The sequence below is a fragment of the Gekko japonicus genome, unplaced genomic scaffold (assembly GCF_001447785.1).
Source record: "Gekko japonicus isolate JY-2015 unplaced genomic scaffold, Gekko_japonicus_V1.1 scaffold331, whole genome shotgun sequence".
Classification (NCBI taxonomy): Eukaryota; Metazoa; Chordata; class Lepidosauria; order Squamata; family Gekkonidae; genus Gekko; species Gekko japonicus.
In genome coordinates, this window is record NW_015172560.1 from 390,942 (window position 1) to 415,595 (window position 24,654).

Genomic DNA, 24,654 nt, shown 5'->3' on the forward strand with positions numbered 1-24,654 from the left:
TCCAAATAGATCGATCCCAAGTGATTCTTAAGGTTGGCAGTGTGCAGAAGGTCCATGTGGTCCAGCCACCATTTTAATGTTAGGCTTCCAGAGCCTGCCTGCCAAAATGCTCCCCCCCAACTTTGTTCACTAAAGTATTGAAGGGAAAAATATTTTCAAAGCTTTAGGCTTCCCATCCCAGTGCCTCTCTCGCTTTACATCTCATATCAGTTTCATTCTGTGCTGATGATTCCCCCCTTTATTTTGTTTGCATGAAGCTCCTTTTAAACTTTCCCTGTTGTTTTATTTTTTTTATTCTGTGATCTGAGACTAGCGATAGTCTCATATTGCTAGACTCATGACGCTTGTAAAAAAAATTAAATTTAAAATTGAGGGGGAAATGGAGCTTGTACAACAATCAATGGGGGGGATGCAGAGTGGGTGCAGAGTGGGGGGGTGCAGAGTGGGCGGAACAACCTTGATGTGGGCGGGGAGTTCCTTTGAGTGGCGGCAGAAGGGCATGGAGAAATCTGAGGGAATCTGTATGCTTTTGAATTACCTTCGGTTTGGAAGTGAAACAAGGGATAAATGGGCACAAAAGCACTCATAGAAAACTTGGGGAAACAGTATCCAGAAAGCAAAGTGAGCACTGAAGGGGAAAAAATCAGTCAAGAATGGCAAGATCTGACAGACATCCATGGTGAAAGCAAGGGAAAACACCCACGCAGTAATAGGCCCCTGATTCCTTCATCTTGCTCCATCTATAGGGGAGGGAAGGGAGGAGTCTGCAACATCCTGACAAGCCAAGTTCATAATGGTTATGATTGCCATCTGAATGCAGCCTAAGCATGTATCATGTTTAAATCTTAAACTTTAAATTTGAGTGTGGCTCTAATTAATGAAAATTAGAGTGTGTAGCATGTATGTTGTGCATGCAGAACATCCCAAGGTCAGTCACTAGCATCTCCCGATGAAGGGTCTCAGAATCTCCTAAAATAAGAACATAAGAGAAGCCAATGATGGATCAGGCCAGTGGCCCATCCAGTCCAACACTCTGTCCACACAGTGGCCAAAAATATTTAAGGAATTGAGGAAGAATATTTAAGGAAAAGTAGAATGTTTTAAATAAACAAAATCTGGTATAGCACATATTGGGGAAGAACTTATTCTGCTTGGGATCCTGGAGAATATCTTGTCAGCTTGAGTATATAATATTGTTAGATCGACCAATGATACGAGATAGCTTTACAAGTTCATAATCATGCTGGTCTTTATAATTAAAAAAAAGCTTACTGCATAGTGATGCAGTCTTCACCCTGATTTGTTCTACTGCATGTTATCATCTCTTTATTTTGGGGCCAGTTATTTTTCAGTAGCTGTGCTTATTCATTGTTTCACAATTTGAGTAGTTTGAACATATTTCCAAGTAAGAGTACTTTATCTCTGATTCCTTTATACTAGAAAGCCCTCTAGAATTGGTTTGGCTCTTGCCAATTTTTTGCACTCAAGGTCAGCCAATTCACCTCCTTGTTACAGCCTCCATACCTCATGGCTTTATGTCAATGCAGGTCCCATGATTTCTAGCCTTTTTAGTTGTCAAAGGAAACTCCTTCCTCCCTTTTTTACAAGTAGAAAAGCTGGCTGGATCAAACCCATGGAGAGGAACCATATTTATGTGTAATTTTGGTTCTAAGGTGACTAAATGACAAGAATTTTAAATATTGGCTTGTATCCAGCTACTCTGCACAGCAAAGTTTGAAATCTTCCTTGAGCCTAGCAAACAGAAGTGGTTTTTCCTCTGGCGGAGGAGGTATGGTCATTGGAGCAAATTTTCTTATGCTGAAGGAAGTCTTCAAACTTTGTTGAAGGACGCGGTAAGCCATTCTGTCATATGTCTATCGTAGACTATCAATTATTATTTATTTATCATTTATTAAGCACCTTTAAATAGCTAGACACTGCACACAAAAACAGATTCTGGCAGTGAAATTTTTCCCCCATCTATGTACTAGTTCAACCATAGAAGGTCTGGATTAGGGATGGCCATGGTCCAGAAAAAAACAACAACGACGGACCACAGAGGTCCAAGGTTTGTGGGATTACAGACCTTTGGACCATGAACCTCCATGTTTAACAGACCAGGTCATGGCCTGTTTGGTCTGTGAATTTGCATGGCTTACAAAGCTACTTAAAGGAAATGAGTTCCTTTTAAATGTCTTTTGCAAAACCACACAGTGCGTGAGTGAAGGCCAAGCGGTGACTTCCCCCACTTCCAGTTCCCTTCTGGGTGAACATTTAAATGGCTTTGGCAAAGCTGCATGGTCCACGACTGAAGGCCGAGTGGCGAGTTCACCCATGCAGAAGTAGGTGACATCATCGCTCAGCTTTCCCTGATGCGCTGCATGGTTTTACAAAAGCCATGGGTCAAAGCCATGGGGTATGTGAGTGAAGGTGAGCACCAACTTCACCCACCCAGAAGTGGGTAAAGTCACTGCTCGGCCTTCCCTCATGCATTCCTTTTAAATGGCTTTTGCAAACCCCACTGACATGGACCTTACAAATCTCCTGGGAGAGTTGTGAGAGGTCCATGTGATTGTGATGGCATGGACCGGGATCACAGACCATAAACTGGGCCATGGTCCTTGGAAAAATTAGTTCTGTGGTCCAGTCCATGCCCATCCCTAGTCTGGATCCTTATAAACTAATCAAGGTGAAGGTGTTTGGGTGTATGCCACCATAGAAACAAATATTGGTATTTCTATATTGTTTTAGTTGTTAGTTGCCTTGAACACATTTATGGATATGTGGAATATAAATTTTCTGAATGCATGACTTAAGAATATGGTATTAGCCAGGCCTGTCTAATATAGGTAATGGCCAGAATTCAGAGAACTGCAGTTCAACACATGAAAGGGGCTTTCCTGGTTTTTTCTGTACTACCCTGTGCCCCTGGAAAGCTGTTCATGATGCCTCATCATGTGGGATGTATCATGGCAGGCTTCCTTCCACTCATTCTGTTAATGCAAGCAGAACCTCATCCACAATAGAGTTTAGACAAAGCAATTGAATTTAAGTTTCTAAAGTAAAATCAGTCACCTGGAGGCAGCTTACATTCAGCTACCTGTGCTTAACCGTTGAGCAGATACTGCTTACAAAGAAGAGTCCTGAATGATTCATTGGCGCGCTGTCATGCCACACAATACTATGCTTGAATTACAGGATATTTCCTATGCATATAAACTGGTGCAAATGTTCAGGATTGTAACATACATTGATTCAAATTTAAAGTACTTTAAGATGGGTTAAGATGCATATAACCATATTTAGTTTTAGCTGTTTCATGTGACTGCCAGCCATACCCTAGGAGCTAAGATATTGGGAGCCAAATATACAGGAGAGTGTCTGTGCCTATATATTTAGGAGAGCAACTGGGCTGTTGTAATGGGTCAGTGTATTCCATCGGTGTCATTGCCTTTTGGAAAACCAATCTGTAGATACCCAACTAAATTTTTAGTTGTTTGTATAGAGGAACACCCGTGTGGTTCAAACTTACAATAACATTACAGAGGAAACTCCCCAGTAATGCAAGTGTTAGACCATCCTGTAAAGCCGTATGAATGGAATGCAGGAAGAATGGCAACAGGCAAGTTCTCTTCTCCGTCATTTTCCTTGCAGTATAGGGAGAGGCTGTGGCTCAAGTGATAGATGCAGAAGATCCCAAGTTCAGTCTCCAGATATCCAGTTAAAAGGATTGAACAGGAGATGATGTGAAATAACTCTCCCTGAGTTCCTGAAGTGCTTTTGCTAGACAGAGTGGAAAGTACTGACCTTGATATGCCTATTGTCTGACTCTGTAGACCTGTATTCAGGGCTTTTTTTGTAGAAAAAGTCCAGCAGGAACTCATTAGCATAATAGGCCACACCTAACAGCAGAAACGCATTAGCATATTGGGACACACCCCTGACAGCACCACACATTAGCATATTAAGCCACACCCACATGTTACCAGAAGTGTGGTCATCCAGCCACACCCACCTTTTGCTTCTTATTCTGTTTACCTTGTTTGTTGTCAAAACCCAGGTATTTTTTTGTAGCAGGAACTTATTTGCATGTTAGGCAACACACCCCTAATGTAGCCAATCCTAATGAGTTTCTGCTGTTGGGTGTGGCCTATTATGCTAATGAGTTCCTGCTGGGCGTGGCCAACTCAGGCGCCAGCCGGAACTCCGTTCCTGTGCGTTCCTGCCCAAAAATAGCCCTGCCTGTATTAATGTTACAATGAATGTACAAACAATCCATGTACGGTATTTTTATACACATGTCATTTTTACATGACATTCGACACATGTGCAGCTGAACCCCACATTTATTTCTAAAGTGAACATATGTTGGCCTGTTTCTTACACACAAGTTTACATGTATACAGTAAAAATGTATGTGCATTCACTATAGTGTGTACAGGGTTAGCGTAAGGCAGCTTCATGTGTTGATACCTTGGGTGCCCCTCCCTGCTGGCAGGATATAATTGGATGTACGCTGTCTCTGTCACTTGTTTTAGCAGCCACGTTTTCCTGCCAAGCAGTTTTTCATGTCTTATGAGCCAGCGAGCTTTAATTATAGTAAGATGTATTTATAAATAATTCATGTATGTTCTGTAATGTTTGGCTTCTGCCCTCCCTTCCCTCCTTTATAACATAGCTGCATAATCATTTGTTTGGATTTTCTCTCAGATGATTGATGGCGCAAAGTGTTGGCAAGGATGTGACTTGCTGTCACACTGACTTGAAAATCACTGAACTGGTTGCTGATTTTTTCCCTCCCCTTCTCTCTCTCTCTCTCTCTCTTCATGTTTTATGTAGTCTCGCCAAACACCTGAGGGTGAATTTCTTCCTCTCGATCAACTTGAACTGGATGTAGGCTTTAGTACAGGAGCAGACCAACTTTTCCTTGTTTCGCCACTTACAATTTGCCATGTGATCGATTCCAAAAGTCCCTTCTATGACCTTTCTCAGCGAAGCATGCAGACTGAACAGTTTGAGATAGTTGTCATCCTAGAGGGCATCGTGGAAACAACTGGTGAGTACAGTGATCTCAAAGCTCACCAAACCACAGATGTAGTAGCTGCCCCCCTCCTCAATTTCAAGTCTTATTCCTCTCCACCCCCATCCCCAAAATAAACTACAAAGGTATTTCTGTGCTTAGTGTTGCAGGTGATTATTATCGACAGTGACAAGGTGACCTAAATACTGAATGTTTTAAATCTATTAGGCACATATTCCACAGATTTACCTGTTTCATGTCAAAATATGTAAGAAAGAAAGCAGCCTAATGAGATGATGATGTATTTTCTGTAGGTTGGGATAGTATTGCTTCACAGCAACTTGCCTTGTGTTGGTATTCAGCTTGCATTGACTTTACGTCTTCTCTTAGCAGTGTAGGCGTTTTCTTGTGGTGTTTATACACAGTAGGTTATATCAGAGAAACTGAGTTGTGCAGTTGAACTTTGCAAACCAGGATGTAGTATCTTACTATATGCCTGCCTCTTGATTGATGGGTCCTTCATGGGGAAAAAAGTATTTTCAGCAATTGTAATTCCAATGGCATCCTTTAAAAAAATGTGTTCCTCCACAGCAAGCATTCCAGAAGTCCTAAGTACAACCAGAGTAATACCCTGCAAAACACAGTTGGCAGCTGGATTGTAATTGTGCAGAGAGTACCCCTATAATATGTCAATTAATTGTAGCTTGTCTGGTTTTTTTGCTTATAAGTGGGATACATGTATGTGTAAGAAATAAATCTGTTTTTAAGGGGAATTACTTAACCAAAATGTTTATTATTTTTTTCAAGTTTGCTGTTATAAACCATTAAATTTAGTCAGAAAAAAATTCCTCGGAAAAAACTTCATGCTTCACTGCATTTGTAATGTTGCACATTCCATTGAGATGTTGGGTCTTGCTCAACAAAAACTCTTGATGGACTTAGTATTTATATGGAACAGAGCAAATGGATGTGTTTGGTAGATTTGGGCAAATAGTAGGGATGGGAAAGACCACACACAATCTACTTTGCACTGGTTAGCGCAATGTACTAGGCTTGCAGTGTGCAAATAATGTGGCATAATTTATGGGTTGTGCTGCCTGACCAGTATGGCCAGTCATATTAGAGAGGTGCCTGTGGAATGGCCTATTACAATCTACATGCTGCTCCACCAGTGGCTGGTGAGGTCTGAAGTTGGTGGGGACAATTTCTCTTACTCATGCATAGTATGCATCACTACAACAGGAAATTATAAATCATCATTGGGGATCTTTTATTCTGGATTTATTTTATTGACTGTATACGGATATTTTAAAATTTGTATTTGTTTTATGGCATTTTGCCTTTTGTACATTGCCCAGAGCCCAGCGTAAGCCAGGATAGGGTGATTAATAAATCGAATTATCATCATCATCATCATCAATAATAATAATACAGTGGTGCGTATGTCTTCAACACACATGTACAGTTTTCTTGTGTGTTTGTGCACACTTGGATAACCACCATATGCCAAACAAAAGCCCTTCACTTCCACCTGTACTGTATTTTTCAAAAAGTATTATCTGCCACTCTAGCAAAAGACAACTGAAAGTTACTTTTTGCATTATCACACTAGATCTGATAATTATCCCTTGTGTATTTACATCATTTTTATAAATTAAATTAGGCAGGCTATAACATACCTTTGGGATTGCCAGCTCCCAAAGAAGTTGAAGAAGGGGTGTCTCTTTATATTAAAGATTCAAAACAACAATGATTGTATGTAGAACATAACATGCAGCCAACCTGATATTGCTTAACTAAATTTCTCTAAGTAACGTATGATACACTACTTTTATCATGGTTAATGGAATTATACCAGTGAAGTTCTTTGAGCACTCAGAAACATTATATAAATGCTCTGTACCAATTTCCATAGTCCTCATACATGAGGTCTTCCCTTACAAAATAAATGTAAGAAGTTACCGAGACATTCCAGAGAGCCAGTTTGGTGTAGCGGTTAGGAGCGTGGACTCTAATCTGGGAGGACCGGGATTGATTCCCCACTCCTCCACATGCAGCTGCTGGTGTGACCTTGGGTCAGTCACAGTTCTCTCAGAGCTGCTCTCAAGGGCAGTTCTCAAGAGAGTTCTCTCAGCCCCACCTACCTCACAGGGGAGGGGAAGGGGAAAGGGAAAAGGATTGTAAGCTGTTCTGAGTCTCCTTCAGGTAATGAAGGGCGGGGTATAAATCCAATCTCCTCCTCCTCCTCCTCCTCCTCTTCCTCTTCTTCCTCTTCCTCTTCCTCTTCTTCTTCTTCTTCTTCTTCTTCCTCTTCCTCTTCCTCTTCCTCCTCCTCCTCCTCCTCCTCCTCCTCCTACTATACCGCAATAGTTATAGCTGTAATTTTTGCAGACATTCCTTGAAGGTGTTAAATATGCAGCCTCCAACCTCTCCATACAGCTGCCACTAAAGCTCACAGTCTCCATATCGGGTGCTATGTGAGGCACTGATACAAAGACAGTTATAACTGAGGAAGTTGTTCCCCCACCCCAAACATTTTTAATATAATATAGAACTATTGAAAACTCCATGATTGCTTTCAGTCATCTCCTGGAGATTAATGCTGATCTCATTGAGACTCTATGCCAATCCTGGAGGAGTGGAAACCCTACTGCACAAGTTTATACTTTGGGAACCCTACCCACAACTGCTGGCAGTCTCAGCAGCCATCGGCTGAAAGTTTTGATAATTAATTGAGAAGAAGGGCTGAAAAGTGAACCAATTAAATGGGCCCTCCCTCTACTGACAACCATTGCAAGGGAGTCTTGCCTTATGAGTCTCGAGACTGTAGGCTCCCCCCTTGTCCTGACAGCCTCAAAGAGGCCTGAGAGAGAAGCCAGCTTGAAACTAAAGACTCAGACCTGAGAGAGAAGCCATGGGATTGGACAACCAGAAGAAAACCAGAGTTAATTAGTAAGTGACTTAGCCTAGGCCACACAGGAATCTTTAAATGAGTAATACAACTAAGTCTTTAAATGCATTTTTTTTCTTGGAGGGGTCAAGTCCCATTTGTCCATAAAGAGGAGCCTGCTGTGGGCCAAGTGCTCCCTGTCTAACAGTCCCAGTGTCTGTCCTGTAGCTATTTATTAATTAAGACATTTATATCCTGCCTTTCCTCATGGTTCAAGGTGGCTTACAATAAAAATCATCAGTTAAACCCAAAAACAAAATAGCAAACTCCACTTCTCCCCACACCTTAAAAGACGCCTGCCTTTCAAACCTCCTCAGAATCCCTGACAAACAGGCAGGCTTTTGACCATCCCTTCATTTTGCTTCCCTGGATGGTTCTAAGATGTCATATATACTTATGGGTGTTGAACATGGTGGACATCACCAATGCGCCTGATTGCTTTTGCATGGTATCTGTCAGAATCACAGGACTATGCCAGCTGTGCTATCACTACTTGTTTTGATGGGTCAGACTGGGTCCATAGCTACGGTGGGGCATGTTGGGGCCACACCCCCTCATTTTACAGCCATGCCCCACAAGTTTCTATGCCAGAAAACAGTTTTTAAAAATATTTATTTGTGTATTATTTCAGTTGATTCACACCGTGCCATGCCCTGCTCGTGATTAGCCGGTCCTGCGCCTTCTGATTCACTGGTTCTGGCACCGTGTGACATCACCTGCTCCGCCCTCCCTACCTGCTCCCTGCCCATGATTAGCTAGCTGGTCCCGTGCCTTCCAGGCCCATAGCTCCACCCGGCACCCTCCCTACCTGTTCCCATTCCCATAGTGTGAATAAACTGTAAAAATCCTTAGTTCGGATGATCCTCAGTGTGGCAGCAGGGCTGATCCTGACCTGGAAAGGACCCTGGTAGGCACCTCTTTTCACAGATGTCAGACTTGTTGGGTGTGGTAGGGTTTGAATGAAGAGTTACCAAAACTCCTATTTGCGGCAGCAGCTCATGGGGGGGGGGGGGTTGGGGTGAAGAGCCAAAAATACAATTCATTGTTGAAGAGCTGCTGTAGGAAGCATACCCAATGAGCCTGTGCCTCTACGACAGTTGGAGAGGCGTGGGGGGCAGTCTTTTTCTGCTTCCACAGCTGACTTTGTCTGCAGAAGCAGGAAGAAAACCCAGTGAGCCTGCGCTTCTCCGACAGAGAGGCGGGGGGGGTTCTTCTCTCTTCCACCCCCCTGGATTTCCCAATTTCCCACCACCCAGAATTTTCTGGCTATAGCCCTGGGTCAGTCTGCTTTTTTTTTCCCTGGGTTTTCATTTTTGAATTCTCCCCTGTGAACTTGCTAAATTTTAGGTATTCTTGATGTTAAAAGTAACAGCTGATGAGTGGTGAATGGTTTGATTTGCAGAAAGGAATCCTATGAAAACATAATTTTTACACACACACAATTTTGTAAATATATCTTTAAAACATTTATCTGCTGCTGCTTTGGAGACCTGGAGGTAGTTCACAGAATAATACAAGATAACTTTAAAAAACCCATAAAATCAAATGATTAAAAATTTGGACAATAAAAAATAGAACATATATACAGATGCTGCTGCTTTGGAGACCTGGAGGGGGTTCACAAAATAATACAAGATAATTTTAAAAAAACCATAAAATCAAATGATTAAAAATGTGGACAATAAAAAATAGAACATATATACAGATAGAGATGCAATTGTAGGACAAAGAATTCTAACTAGAGTGTAAATGAAGATGAATTAACTGGAGGTCAAATAAAAAACTATTGAGTTTGATTATTAGCAATTGCAGAAGGCTAATTAAAGTAGAGTGCAAAATCAAAGCCAGATACCAGGAGTTGCCATGTAAGGTGGGGATGATGCTCTAAAGCATGGAAATTGATTTAATGCATAAGAAATATACATCTTATTTATTTATTTGGGTTTGTATTCTGCCCTCCCTGCAAGTGGGCTCAGAGCGGATCACATCATAAATAGATAAAAACATACACTAATAAATATAACAGTATTTAAAACAACTAAGTTATACAGTTTAAAACAGCCGTGTATAAACACAATCACAGTTTCAGTTGGAGTGGTAGAGTCCAGAGATCATCTTAATCTGGGACAAATAATGATGTGAAACTTCAGTGAAGGAGGTCAGCTTCATTGGATGGCCTCTGCCTCAACCAAAGGCCTGGCAAAACAGCTCCGTCTTACAGGCCCCATGGAATGATAATAAGTCCTGCAGGTAGGGCTGCCAATTCCCCCCAGGGGGCGGATTTCCCCCCGCTTTGGAGGCCCGATTTCCGCCGCCGCGGAATCGGGCCCTGGGGGAAACCCCACCCCGGCATGCACGTCACCCGGATGTGACGTGATGACGCCGGGCACGCTGGGGGCGGGGCCCCAGCCATTTGAGGGGAAAACATAGAGTTTCCCCCTCAAATGTCTGTGGCCCCGCCCTCAGCGTGCCCGGCGTCATCACGTCATATCCGGGTAATGTGCATGTGGCGCGCATGCGCAAAGTGCCGAGCGGGAGCCCCCCACCACAAGGTAAGAACGATTTGGCAATCCTACCTGCAGGGCCCTGATCTCAAATGGGAACTTGTTCTAGTGGGTCAGGGCCAAAAAAGCCCTGGCCCTGGTCAAGGCTAGACAGATGACCCTCGGGCTGGGGACTAGCAGCAGATGCTGAACCATTGAGCACAAGGCTTTCCGGGACACATATGGGGAAAGGCAGTTCTGCAGGCATGTCGGTCTGTGGCCATGCAAGACTTTAAAGGTCAAAACCAGTGCCTTAAAGTGGATCTGGTACTCAATCAGTGCAAATAGCATAGCAGCGACTGGGTGTGTGCCCACAAAGGTGACACAGTCAGCAAGTCCTCCACTGCATTTGTGCACCAGCTGGAGTTTCTGGATCAGCAGCAAGGGCAAGCCCGCATAGAGTGAGTTACAGTAATCAAGCCTGGAAGTGACCATTGCATTGGTCACTGTAGCCAAGTCCTGGGGGGAGAGGTAGGGAGCCAGCTGCCTGATCTGCCGAAGATGATAAAAGGCAGACCTGGCAGCAACTGTGGTGACCTGGGCCTCCATAGTAAGCAAGGCATCCAGGATTACCCCCAGGCTCTTCACCCTCTGGACTGGCACAGGTCCTGACTCAACCGCCCGGGTTTCGGTACAGGCCCTCTGTCTTTGTGGGATTAAGTTTCAGCCAGCTCTGCTGCAACCATCCAGCCATGGCCTCCAGTGCCCTGGTCAGATTTTCTGGCGTGGAATCTGGGCAGCTGCCCATCAGCAGATAGAGCCGGGTGTGATCTGCATATGGGTGGCACCCCAGACCAAGCTCCCAGGCCAACTGGGCGAGGGGGCTCATATAGACATTAAACAACATTGGCAAGAGGATTGCCCCCTGTGATACTTGACTGTGGGTATCACTGAGAGATCTCCCCGCCAGGCGCCACCCTCTGTCCCTGACCATGGAGAAAGGAGAAAAACCATTGCAGGGCCATCCCTCAAACTCCTATGTTGGTGATTCCTACACTATGGATGTATATTGATCTCATGAATATGTGAAGCTGCCGTATACTGAATCAGACCCTTGGTCCATCAGGGTCAATATTGTCTACTCAGACTTGCAGTGGCTCTCCAGGTTCTCAGGTAGAGGTCTTTCACATCACCTACTGCCTGATTCTTTTAACTGGCAATGTCAGGGATTGAATCAGGGACTTTCTCATGCTGGGCAGATGCTATACCATTCAGCCACAGCCCCTCTCCTTATTGACTTTGTTTCAGCAAAGTTGCCTGTGTCCTAATTGAAGAAACTGAAAACCAATTACAGTCTGGTTTATGCAATGGTTATGAAATTAAGTTTAGCATCAAATATAGTGGGCATTCTGTCGACAAATGTTATTTTGTGGATCTATGGCAGCACAGTTGTTGTAAATGCCTTGAGACCCAGATGTTCATCACCTTTAGTGTGTTTCTGTGGCCAGTGTTGGTTAGGAAATGCCTGAGCTTTCCTCTTTAGTAGTTGTGCAGCATTGGTGACTGGGTAATGTACCTGAATATGCTGTTGTGCTGGCTTTTGCAATGATTCCAATGCTGTTTTTTTTAAAATAGCCCACAATTGTAGCACTTATAAGGATATGTCAAGAAATATATTTTCACATAGATAACTAGTTTTGGATGACAGTTTTCATATCTGAAAATCTTTACATTGCTACCTCTTATGTGACATTCAAGATCGACAGGAAGAGCTTCCAAATTCTGAACAAAATAGGTCACTCTTCGTCTCATGAAAAAAAATTGGAATGCATAACTAGAATAAATTATGCAAAGTAGGCAAATTTGCTCAGTTTACATGCTTTAATTGATTGCCTTCAATTTTGTTGCAGATTACAGATTATGAAACATGAACTGGAGGGAATGTGCCATATATAGACGTCTAGTTCCTAAGTATTTAGCAGAATTTGCACACATCTTTTTTTGTTTTCACGATAAGCACAAGGGCAATTTACTTCAAATTTTAAAGTGAAAGCTTAAGTTTTTCATGATTCCATAGTTGTCAGTTTAGCATTTGAGAGACTCCTTTGATTCACAGTCACATGGCACATGCTGATAGTCATTCGTGTACTTTGTGAATGTGAAGTGTGTGGTATTTAATTTTTAAAAATCCTCTTTGTGGGTTTCTAATATATTTATTTATATTTACTTCAAAGCACTCTGCATCTTTTTGGGAGGGTGGGGTAAAAGTTTATCTATATGATTTCTATATTTATCTCAACCAAGAGATGTGTGGCTGTATTAGCAGTTGTGAAGCCCCCTTTTCCCTTCTCACTGAAAAGATGTTTGCATTGTTTCCTACCCCTAACAAAGCTGAGAGTTGAGCTGCCAAGAGAGCAGCCTAGTTGTGTGACTCTCTGAATGAAGAGTCAAAGCAGAGAAGACAAATATTGATGCATGGTGAAAAAATACTGTATTCCATACAAAGATGCCTACGTGTTTCACACTTTATTTTGTCAGGGGCTCTGTAAGGAAACCTTCTTCAGGATGTTCCCATGTTTTTCTTCTCTGCTTGGACTCTGCATTGGTGCGTCTCCCCCTTTCATCTCTGGATAAGGGCCACAAGCCAGATTCTGGAAAGTTGCATGTGGGGGATTCTTTCCTTCCTTGACACAGCATCCTTTTTCACATGCTGTAGTGGGTAGTTTATATGTGGAAATCTGTTACTGCACATGTTGTTCTTCTCATTGGATTGGTGCTATGACTTTTTAAACAAATACTTCTTCAAAGGTTTTTTCCCCTACAAAGCTAAATTGTTGGGGAGGGGTTGCTTTGTTTCAAACTGATGACTGTTATTACTGGAATTGGGTTGTATTCAGTAGGTATATTACTAGTGATGTCAATGGCATGTGTATGGTACCAATAGCATATACAAACAGAATGTTATGTGAGTAACAGGACGCACCTGGAGTATTGTGCGCAGTTCTGGAGGCCTCACTTCCAAAAGGTTGTGAACAGAATGGAGCGGTTGCAAAGGAGAGCGACAAGGATTATTGGGGGCCTGGAGACCAAGCCCTATGAGGAAAGACTGAGGGTCTTGGGGGACATGATTGTTCTGTTTAAGTATTTGAAGGGCTGTCACTTAGAGGAGGGCAGGGAGCTGTTCCTGTTGGCAGCAGAAGATAGGACTCACCATAATGGGTTTAAATTAAGGGCAGGAAGGTACTGGTTGGATATTAGGAAAAAACCTTTTTACAGGAAGAGTTGTGCAACAGTGGAATCAGCTGCCTACAAAGGTGGTGAGGTCCCCCTCACCAGCAGTCTTTAAGCAGCAGCTGGACAAACACTCTAGAGGGATGCTGTAGGCCAGGGGTGGGCAAACTGCAGCTTGGGAGTCACATGTGGCTGTTTCACTCATATTGTGCAGCTCCTGGTGGGGAAGCTGTGGAAACGAAGGGGAGGCATGCCTCCCCCATGGGTTTTCCCTTCCCCAGCCAGTATTCCCCTCCCTGGGTAGGCTTGAATTGGGGGGGAGAGCAGAGAAAGAAAGCTACTCTAACTTAAAATGCATTCTGAAAGCCCCCGCCACCACTGGCCAGCTTGGAGAAAGCATTTGTCTCTTTAAATCCCTTTGCCAAGCCAGCAAGGATATGGGTACGGGGGGGGGGCTTGGAGGACGCAGTTAAAGTTGCTTTCTTTCCACCTCTTCCTCCCCCATCTATCTGCTTTCTTTGTTTCTCTTGCTTTTTCTTTTCACCTCTTTCAGTTCTTTCTTTCCACCTCTCCCTCTCTTTCTCTCTCAGACAAATAAATATCATCAGCAAACAAATATCATTGGACAAATAAATATAATTATCAATATTTGTTTTTACCCCTTTTGTTTTTATTTTGGCAGTCTCATTTAATGCTAATAAAAAGCAAATTTGCATATTTTCCAATTAAAATGTGTGTGTGATATTTGTTCATGTCTTGCAGCCCTCATGCAACTGATGTTTATTCTATGTGGCTCTTATGTTAAGAAAGTTTTGCCAACCCGCTCTAGGCTGATCCTGCATTGAGCAGGGAATTGGACTAGAAGGCCCTTCCAACTCTGTGATTTTAAGATTCTATGATTCTATAACTTGAGAGCCACTGATGTGTTATGGTTAGAGTTTTGTTGTACTAGGATTGGAAGGACCTGGGTTCAAGTCCCCACTTTCCCATGAAGCTCATTGGGAGACATTGGGCCAAGCTTACCTGCATGACGGGATTGGTATGAGGATAAAATGGAGAAATGAAGAACATGAAAGTCATCCTAAGCTCCTTTGAGGAAGGGCAAACAAAATTGTTACAGAAAGTATAAAAAACAATACTGAAAACACTGATGCAGGCAACAACACTAATTGAATTCCTTCCTTCTAAAAAAACTTTTTGTGGGATTAAAAAATACTAATTAAATTGCAGAGGTATTTGTTAATGACACCATGCATAAACACCGTGGCTGTTGTAGACTGCCGTTCAAAACGTCTCTTGGTGCATTTCCAGCACTTGCTTTTATAGAAGCTTACCATGCATAAACACCGTGGTAATGATATTTACTAAGTCATAACAAATATCGCATTGGCTGTTGTAGACTGCCGTTAAAAACGTCTCTTGCTGCATTTCCAGCACTTGCTTTTATAGAAGCTTTTGCAGCAGTTTGACACTCTGTGAATTAGTGGAGGCAGACTGTTTTCAGTTTGCTTTAGTTATCTGAAGGACTTTGGAGCCAAATATGGAAACTGAAACTGATAAGTGATATTTCTTTCCACATTCTGTCCTGGATCTTGTAAATAATTTTTGTACATAGTTAATACTTGAGGATGAGTCGGATCTAAAACTAGTTTTCTACTAGGAGAATGCAATTAAGTTTGCTTTGCAAAATAATTAAATCAAAGCTGTCAGAAGCAAGTTAACTGAAGCTAAATGATGCTGGGGAATAGAAATAAGCATTTCGTCATCTGTTAAACTGTAGTGGTATATATTGTATGCAGCAAGAATTGGTTTTGTAGATTTGAATGTTTCATTTAGCTTTGTTCGTATTAAGGACCAAATTAATTTAGCTTGAATTATGTTACTTAACTATAGGGATGTGCACATCAAACATTCTTCAGATTAATTTCAGATCTAAATTTGAGGACAGCATATTTTTTGTTATCCCAAATTTTTGGAACTCTTCTTACTTTTTTGGGACCCTTTCAGGTGTTTTTTTTAACCTGAAAATTCAAGACAATTTTAGCAATTGCCCCCTCCATTCTCCACCCCAAAGAGGCATCAGGAACAGGCGGGGAGGGAGGGACAGGAAGGGGCATTATTTTCTATGGGAAGACCTTGCCTCCCATAGAAAATAATGGCCCTTTAAAATTTAAAGGGCCTAGAGACCTTGACTAACAGCTGATCAGATAGATCTGGCTTCTCAAGCAAGGTCTACTGCCCATAGGAATTAGTGGAGGGATTGCTTCCTATGGATGGGAAAGAGCCCAGGTCTTCTACCAATAGGAAATAATGGCTCCATTATTTCCTGTGGATGGTAGGCCTACCCTCCCAGGTCAGGGCAACCCAATCACCTGTTAGTCAATGCTTCTAGTCCCTTTAAATTTTAGGGGGTTGCTTTTTCTATGACGGCAGATCTGGCCTTCAATTTTAGAAATAATTTTGAAATTGTTGGGATTGGTCCTCTCAGTTGGACTGTCCATCTTGGGCTATTATGGAGCATTCTTCTTCTTCTTTATATGGAATGCATTAGGGCCTATTCATGCTAATATAGATCCTGTTCCTCCAGCAATTTCTCCTGTAAGAGAATTATGGCACATATTGTCACGGCAATATCAATGTGATCCATCTTCACATGCTAAATCAACATTATGGGCCGATCCAGATGTAAAAGTTGGGAAGAAATCTTTTTTATGGAAGACTTGGACAGATAGGTGGAATTTTACTTTGGACCAATTAGTAGACTGACAACCATTTTTTGTCATTTTCTTAGCTGAGGTTTAGATATGACTTTGTCAACCTCTGTAGATGGCAGTATTTACAACTACAACATCTGTTGCTATCTAAATATGGCCCTGCAGCACTAATTGTTTCAGTCTCACTCTTGAAACCTCATTTGAATCAATGCAGAAAATGAAATCTACAATGTTCGTAAAAATCTGATGTTGACTAAGAAACATGAAATGCAAAGTTTCAAGAATGAAGGGAATAAGGAGCTAGATTGCCCTATTATGTCAAAGCAGTGGCACATTGTTGTTTCTTTGGATTTCAAGCTGCGACTTATTAGGCAAAAAGTTATGTTTAGGATATATTGGACACCTCATTGCCCTTTTAATAAAGAACTGAAAGTGTCTCATTGTTGTATCTTACAAGACATGTCTCTTAAACATATGATTTGGACCTGTCCAATTATTTGGTCTTTTTTTAGAGAAAGTAATTATTCATATCAATGTTCATTGATCTTTGTGGATGCTTATGTACTTCTAAACGATTTGCCTGTCTCCTGGAGGCTAACTGATGGAAAATGGGCCCTCCATGCCCTTACTGTTATGAAAAGAGACCAGGTCTACTGCGTACAGGAAATAATGGCTCCAGTATTTCCTGTAGGTGGTAGTCCTAGCCTCCCAGGCCAGGCCAGCTGTTACTCAGGGTCTCCAGACCCTTAAAATTCCAAAGTACCACTATTATTTTATGGGGATAGACCTGGTCTCTAATTTTGGAGGCCTGGTCTTACAGAAAATAATGTTCCTTTATAATATAAAGGGAGGGAGATGCTGTCAAACACCTGTCTGGCAGACCAGTGACCTCTCTCTCCCTCTTGGTTCCTGGCATCCCAAACACTGCTGTAATTATGGGAGATAATTTTTTGTTACTCCTGGAATTTGAGAGTGTTTTGGGTCATTTTGGCTATCCCCAAGTTGACCCAAACCAGCTAATTTCTAGTGAATTCTTGGTTTATGCATACTTGACTGCACACCCCTACTTTTGATTATTCTTATTTTCTGGTTCCAAGAAACTAGTAGAACTGCCGCTTCTGGAAGACTGGGTTGCAAAACAAGTATTACAAACAGCTATTAATGCAATTGAATATTAATAGAATTTCAAACAAACCTATATACCTGAGCATAGCAGTAAGTACAGATAAAACCATGAAGTTGCTATATGCCTAAATTTCTCTTGGTACTTTGGAAACTAATTGATATCTATACAAAATGAATATTCACTATGTTGGTGAACATTTTTGGAATTTGCTGAAAGATTATCTTCTACAACCAAGATGAAAGGCTGAATTTGTTCATCAAGGAATAAGTGATATGCAGGGCTTTTTATTATTATTATTAAAGTAAGCATAACATGTGAGGGAGAGAAAAAAACAGTCATAATATGCAAAAATAGAAATCTGAATTTAAGAACTTTTATAATGCGATTCCCGTAATCTAAGAATTAATGCACAAAACCCAGCGACTGAATGTGTAATCTCTGCATTCTTATCTGATAGGAGCCAGTGAAGCCTTGCTTTGTTTGTATTAATGTGCCCAGGTGTCCTATCGACTAATGGGGTAATAATTTTAAGACGAGCCTCTCTGTAAAATGGACAGCTGAAGAACATGTGCTCTACCTATTCAACCTCGGTTAAAAGGCATCGGCATAGCCTTTCAGAGTAGGGTTTTTTGTTGTACTGCCTTGAATAACTGCAGATGGAAGGGCAGAACATCTAGCTAGGGCAAATGCCCTTCTAGAATTCTTTCCCTCCACTGAAGTCAAATATATTGCCGGCTCAATGGTGCTTTTGATATTTAACAGCACCCTGAGTTTGGAAGCCTTAGAGATTTCAGATGACACTCAATATCCTCAACGCTTTGTTTAATTAGCCCTTTGGCTTGTTCAAATCCATAGGATAAGAGTAGCTGAGGTGAGAAGCCAATTCTATGAATATGATAATGAACTGCCCGGATCCAACTGGATTGGAAATCATCCTGGAATATCAGGGGAAGTAAGCCTTGTGAATTGAAATGTCCTTTCAGCCACATATAGATGGATAGACTATATACCCTAGCTTCGATTCTAAGATACCCAGACTCTAGTCGTATCCAAGCATTGGATACACATTTAGGAACTTGCAGAACAACTCTCAAAAATTTGGACTAAATTCTTTCTTGCGGTGTAAAGCATGAGGAAGGCGGTCCTAAGAATGTTCCATAGAGCAGTTGTGCCAATGTTTTGGCCTTATATAACTTCAGGACTGCAGGAACGAAGTGTTCACCATGAGTTCGAAAACATTTCAGTATGGCATTTGCAGATCTTTCCCCTAGATCGGCAACGTATTTGCTGTGCTTAACCCTAGAACCAGAGGCCTGTAACTACGCCCAGGTATTTAAAACTATCAACTTGTTCTATCTGGTGGCCGTTTATTGCCCAATTCCTGGGTTTTGATCTACTCCCAAAGGCTACAATTTTAGTTTTTTGATAGTTAATTGTGAAAAGCTCATCTTCACAAAACATGCTGAACTTCCTTAGGGCTCGCCTAAGACCAACTGAGGTTTGAGATAATATCACAGCATCATTGGCATACAGTAAAACAGATATATGCCGGTTAGCAAGTTTAGGGGGATGAAGATCAGAGGTGTCATGCCAATTTACTATATTATTAATATAAAAAATGAACAAAGCTGGAGCTAATAGACATCCTTGCCTGACACCTCTGAAGGTTTTAATAGGATCAGTAAGATGGCCAGATCTACTACATCTGACTCTTAGAAAGTATGATCATGCAGGGCCTCTAGTAGAAAAAGGAGTCCTTTATCAATATTTGAGTTTAAAAGCTTATTCCAGAGCCGAGGTCTAGAAATAGAATCAAAGGCAGATTTGAGATCGACAAATGCAGCATATACTGAAGTTGCTCCCCTGGCTGAGTATTTCTCAATAAGGTGCTGTAATGTCAGTCAGTGATCAAGTGTAGACCTCCCTGGTCTGAAGCTTGCCTGTTCAATAACCAAACTGTTTTCTTGTTCTAGCCAATCTAAACATTTGTTTAATAAATATCCGATATTTTGTTGTTGTTGTTCAGTCGCACAGTCGAGTCCGACTCTTCGCGACCCCATGGACCAGATCACACCAGGCCTTCCAGTCTTCCGCCGTCCTCTGAAGTTTGCTCAACTTCATGTTCGTTGCATCTATGACACTGTCTAACCATCTCATCCTTTGCTGCCCCTGTCTTCTTTGACCTTCAATCTTTCCCAGCATCAGGGTCTTCTCCAGTGAGTGCTCCCTTCTCATTTCATGGCCAAAGTATTTGAGCTTCAGTTTCATTATCTGGCCTTATATCATGTCCGATATGCAGGGTTACAAAATGCTGCATCCTAGGACCAGTGTGTCTACAGTGTGATTCTTGCTAAATTGAGGCTGATATGATTGTGCAGTATTTTACAAACAAACAATGGACTTCTGCGGATAAGATCCATGGATCCATCCCATTGCAGACATTAAACTAGAAGCAGAGAAAGAAGGAACGAAAGTTACTCGGCTTGCTCTTCTTCTGCTATATGGTTGTAATTGGCTGTCAGCATTTCAGGTTTATAAACATTGATTCTAGTTTGGACTTGTTGTGTCTATTAACAACAGTAAATATACTGTTAAAATAGTAAATAATACAGTTTGCATATATAGCATTTGGATCCAAATATGGGTTTCTAGATAAGATTTTTTTCAGACTAATTAGCAGCAATTTATATTTTGAAAAAATCACAGCCACATAATTCTTTTCTTTCTGACTTATCTTCGTATTCTAAGGATGAAATATAAACTTCGGTTTAGGACACTAGCTGAGGTTTTCTGAGTGTTCACTTCCCTAGTTCAGAACATTCAGAAAAATGAGCAATGATATTGGTCTGCATTTCTTAATTTAGCTACTAAAACAAGAGAATGACTGCATTGTCTTCATTGGACAGCAGTAACTAGAACATTTCCTTTTTTTGTAAAGAAGAAATTCTCAGTGTGTATGGGCTAAATTATACCAAAATATTCTAGACCAGATCATCATGATTACAGCCTGTTCCTGCACATAGTTACAGGAGATTTATGTGAGCACCACTGATTATTATGTACCTTGTTTAGCAGCTGAGAATGAAGGGTTGTACCAACCCAAGGTTTTGATGACCTCTGTAGCTGTACCCACAATATCAATAGTATCAGTGTTGCTGGTGAAAGAATTCTTGAGGTCCAGACAACAGAAGTGATAGGACGGAAGCATCTGGTGTTGATTTTTGTATCTTTGTATACTTTAGGTTGTAATTAAGTACCCTCTTGCTGCTTTCTACTGAAAAGAATACAGGTATCCTCCTTTTTTGGCTTTCATCGCCAGATTTTTTTTAAATAAGAAATTATTTTTAATGGAGGAAATTATTAATTTTCAAGTAAGACAGCAAGTAATACATAAAATCTTGTTTTTAAATATATTCTGATTTATGAATCTATCAAGCTCTATTACCAATTAGTATAGGTGAGCACTGATTGTTTTATTACAATATTGCATTTAATACACCATTCTGGAACAATATTGATAGCATTTCATTTATGTTTGCTCTCTGTTGCTGTTGTGAAGTGATGGTGTCACAGACTTTACTTTAATGGAATAGAATCTCGAACAAAGTATACCTGAGAATTTGCTTTTTTAAATTTTCAAATCTACAAGCATGTACTGCTCTTTACTGTTTCATGTTTGTTCTCATTGTCCCAAGCTTGAGAAAGATAGCTTATAAACAAATGGCTTTATTCCCAAACTAAATCTTAGAATGAGAAGAACAAGAAGAACACCATTTGAGACAAGTGTTCTTCAGGCCTTCAGAGGAAACAGATTAGATGATGTAATAAAGTCATGTTAGGTTCATGTAACTGGGTCTATATGAGGTAACCACCCTCTAATGCCCCTGTACACATAGGATGTGTGCTAATGTGAGGAAGGTGAATGCATGGGTGGTAAAATTAGCAGGATACGTAGAGGTGGGGTGTACTGTCAGGAGTGGTCTCATGCATGGCTTATATAAACACACATGTTGTGTACAAGGCTGCTACTTCTAGTCTGTGGAATAGGACATCTGACTATTAAATAGCAATGCAAAGGTTTATTGAAACATGTTAGATTTGTTTTAATGTAATTATCTTAGTAGGCATATGATTAGCCGGTTTTAAGGCAAGGCACATGAAAGCCCTATTCCATTTACTCCTGTTCACATGAAAAACTAGCTGTTTGTATTCTGCTACAGATTTGGGAATGAGAGATTTTTTCCCTGCAACGACGCACCTAGTTTTTAGAGGAGGAAAACAGGAAAAAAAAATCTGAACCAAATAGTGTAATAAAATATTTAATAAACTATACAGAATAACATTTGAACCATGTAAAGTGAACAGCAGTCAACGGTGGCATTAAGAACCATTATCACTGTCATTAACAAATGGAGAAACTTAAAGGTTTGAATACTCATCATCGCTAGAGTCAGAATTTATGACTGAAGCAGTCCCAAGTGAGCCAGCAGTGACTTCTCACCTTGCTACCTTGCTGCCACTCTTTGTGGCTCACCTAGAGCAGCGCTGAGTGAGCCAGCACAGTCTCCCCCCGCCACTCTCTGGGGGGTGGAGCAGACAGTGCTGACTTGCTGAGACCTGCTCCAAGTGAACCACAGAGGCCAGCGGGGGGATGGGGACTCTCCACTGGCTTGCCTGGAGCTACTTTGAGCGAGCCAGCAAAGACTTCTCCAGGCCCAGAGCCAGGAATTTCTAAGTCAGGGGGCATTTAAATTTATTGGGGGGCACTTGGCACTGGCTAATTTAAATAACTTAATTATTCAAAGGTGGGAGGCAGAGCTGAGCCCTGCAGAAAAAAGGTAAGGGGGGAAGAGGAATTCTCGCCATTCAAAGGCGGGAGGCAGAGCTGAGCTCTGAAAATAAAAAGGGAAAAGGGGAGGAAAGAATGGAAGCAAAATCATGGGCTCCGAAGCCGAAGGAGGGATTGGGCAGTGCGGCACTTGCTTTGCCAGCTTGGGAATTGGAGGGATGAAGGCGGTCAGGGCTTGCCTTGCTGGCTGGCAAAAAACAAGAAAGAGTAGCAGCGTGGGATTGGAGGGCGGGAGGGCACGGGCCTTGCCTTGTCCAGAGAGAGCAGTGTGGGATTGGAGGGCACAGGGCTTGCCTTACCCAGAGAGAGTGGCAGGCAAGAAAGGGTGGCACAAGGCTTGCTGCTGGTGGTGACGAGTGCAATAAATAAAATTAAAAATTGGAAGTGGGGGGGGCTGGGCTGGGTGGGAAGTTGGGGGGTCTTGGTGATAAGTTGGGGGGCCAGGCCCCCAAAGGCTCCAATGTAGCTATGGGCCTGGAGTTCCCACCACTGCTCTCTGCAGCTCACCCAGTTCTGAGAGAGCTGCAGAGAACACAGTCTTCTCTCACAGGCTGCTGTGGCTCCACCACTGAGTCCAGCATAGCTCCTGGGCTTCCCCCCTCACTGTTGCTCTTTGTGGCTCACCTAGAGCAACTCTGAGTGAACCAGCACAGTCACCACTCTCTGTGGCTGACCTGGAGCAGCTCCAGGCAAGCCAGCACAGTCCCCCCCCACCTCTCTGCAGCTTGCTGGAGAGCTGGGGGGAGCAGCCTGTGCTGGTTTGCCAAGAGCCGCTCCAGGTGAATTGCAGAGATTAGCGGGGAGGGGGGGAGTCTACTGGCTCACCTGGATCTACTTTGAGCAGGTCAGCAGAGACTCCCCCCCCACTCTCTGCAGCTTACCAAGTTCTGGGCAAGCTGTAGAGAACACAGTCTTCTTCCCAGGCTGCCACGGCTCCATTGCCAGGTCCAGGAAGGCTCCTAGGCTGCTGTGTTACTAGGAGGAGCACAGCTCTCAGCCTGACATGCCAACGTCAGATGGAGTGCGGAACCCAGGCTGCCTTGCCACCAGAGGTAGGTTGTTTCTCTGTGCTTTTTTATTTTGGGAGGAATTTAACCCCCCTGTGTATTTTTTTAAACATTTCAGATTTTTCTGCATACTTGGAGATTTCCCCAAGTGTGCAGAAAGATCTATTTAGGCTCAATGTGGCCCCAATCTGTGGAGTTACGTAACAGCTGATGGGGGCCATGGGTGTAGGGATCCCAGCCCCCTGGTCCGGGAGGGGGATCCCTCAATTTGGAGTGGGCTTCTCCATCCTCAAATGACATTTTTGGGGCACTTCCAGTAAAACCAGAAGTACCATCCCTGACATGATGATATCACTCCCGGGTCATACCGGAAATGTTGCACAGGGACACTCTGGTATTTGGGCAAATTCTATGGTTTTGAGGGCGAAAACCATAGCATTTCACCCAAGTACCAGAGTGTTCCTGTGCAATGTTTCCGGCACAATTACGTCACTTCCGGGTGATGTCATTGTGTCAGGGACAGTGTGTGATGTCTCCCCACCTTTGCAACAAAGAAGCTCTTTGTTTCCATGTGCCTGTTTTAAACTAATGTTTCTCCAGAGAGTGGGATAAAACCCTGTAACAGTGGTATTCCCACCCTGTGTTCACGAAAATTTATAAATAGCAAATAACTCTGTGTGTGTGTGAGTGAGTGTGTGTTTGTATTTATAACCTGTATATACACATGTAACCTGTAGTATATTGAAATTACACACATAAGTCACTGAGTTTTTACTCTTCAAACTACATAACATGGTAACTAGAATAGAATTCATTTTTCAGAATTTACAAATGTGATGGCTAGGGTTGCCAACTTTTACACTGATCCCTCTAGCTGTCTTGTTAATGTCAGTTTGATCTGCACACAATTATCAGGCAGTGTTATTTAACTTCATGCCATATAGAACCTCAATGGTCCATTTCTATTCATTAAATCTCTATTGAATGAACAGGACATTTCCCCCCTGTCTAGTTGGCAACCTTAGTGGTAGCCTGCATTTTCTTTTACACTTCTTGTGTCCCTACTACAGACAGTGCTTTCAATAATGTGGAAAAACATGCTATCTGTACAGCTTCTAAATCACCTTTAAAGGTCATGATCTTGAAGGCATTTCAGAAAAAGCTTGTAATTAAGGGCTAAGGTGCAAAGATACTATACCATTTAATGATATTTATTATATTTATGACGAAATAAACGATATAGACAGAATCTCTCTGCTTCTAGTGTCTGTAAC

At 42.1% G+C, this 24,654-nt stretch overlaps 1 protein-coding gene across 1 annotated transcript in view; it reads left to right on the forward strand.

The window, feature by feature from the left end:
- The window catches only part of KCNJ3 (potassium channel, inwardly rectifying subfamily J, member 3), a 182,135-nt gene that overhangs the window by 10,230 nt on the left and 147,251 nt on the right, over positions 1-24,654 (forward strand). Inside the window, exon 2 of the mRNA XM_015421223.1 lies at positions 4,840-5,056. Within this exon, the coding sequence (XP_015276709.1) occupies positions 4,840-5,056 (217 nt within the window). The remainder of the gene's footprint in view (positions 1-4,839; positions 5,057-24,654) is intronic.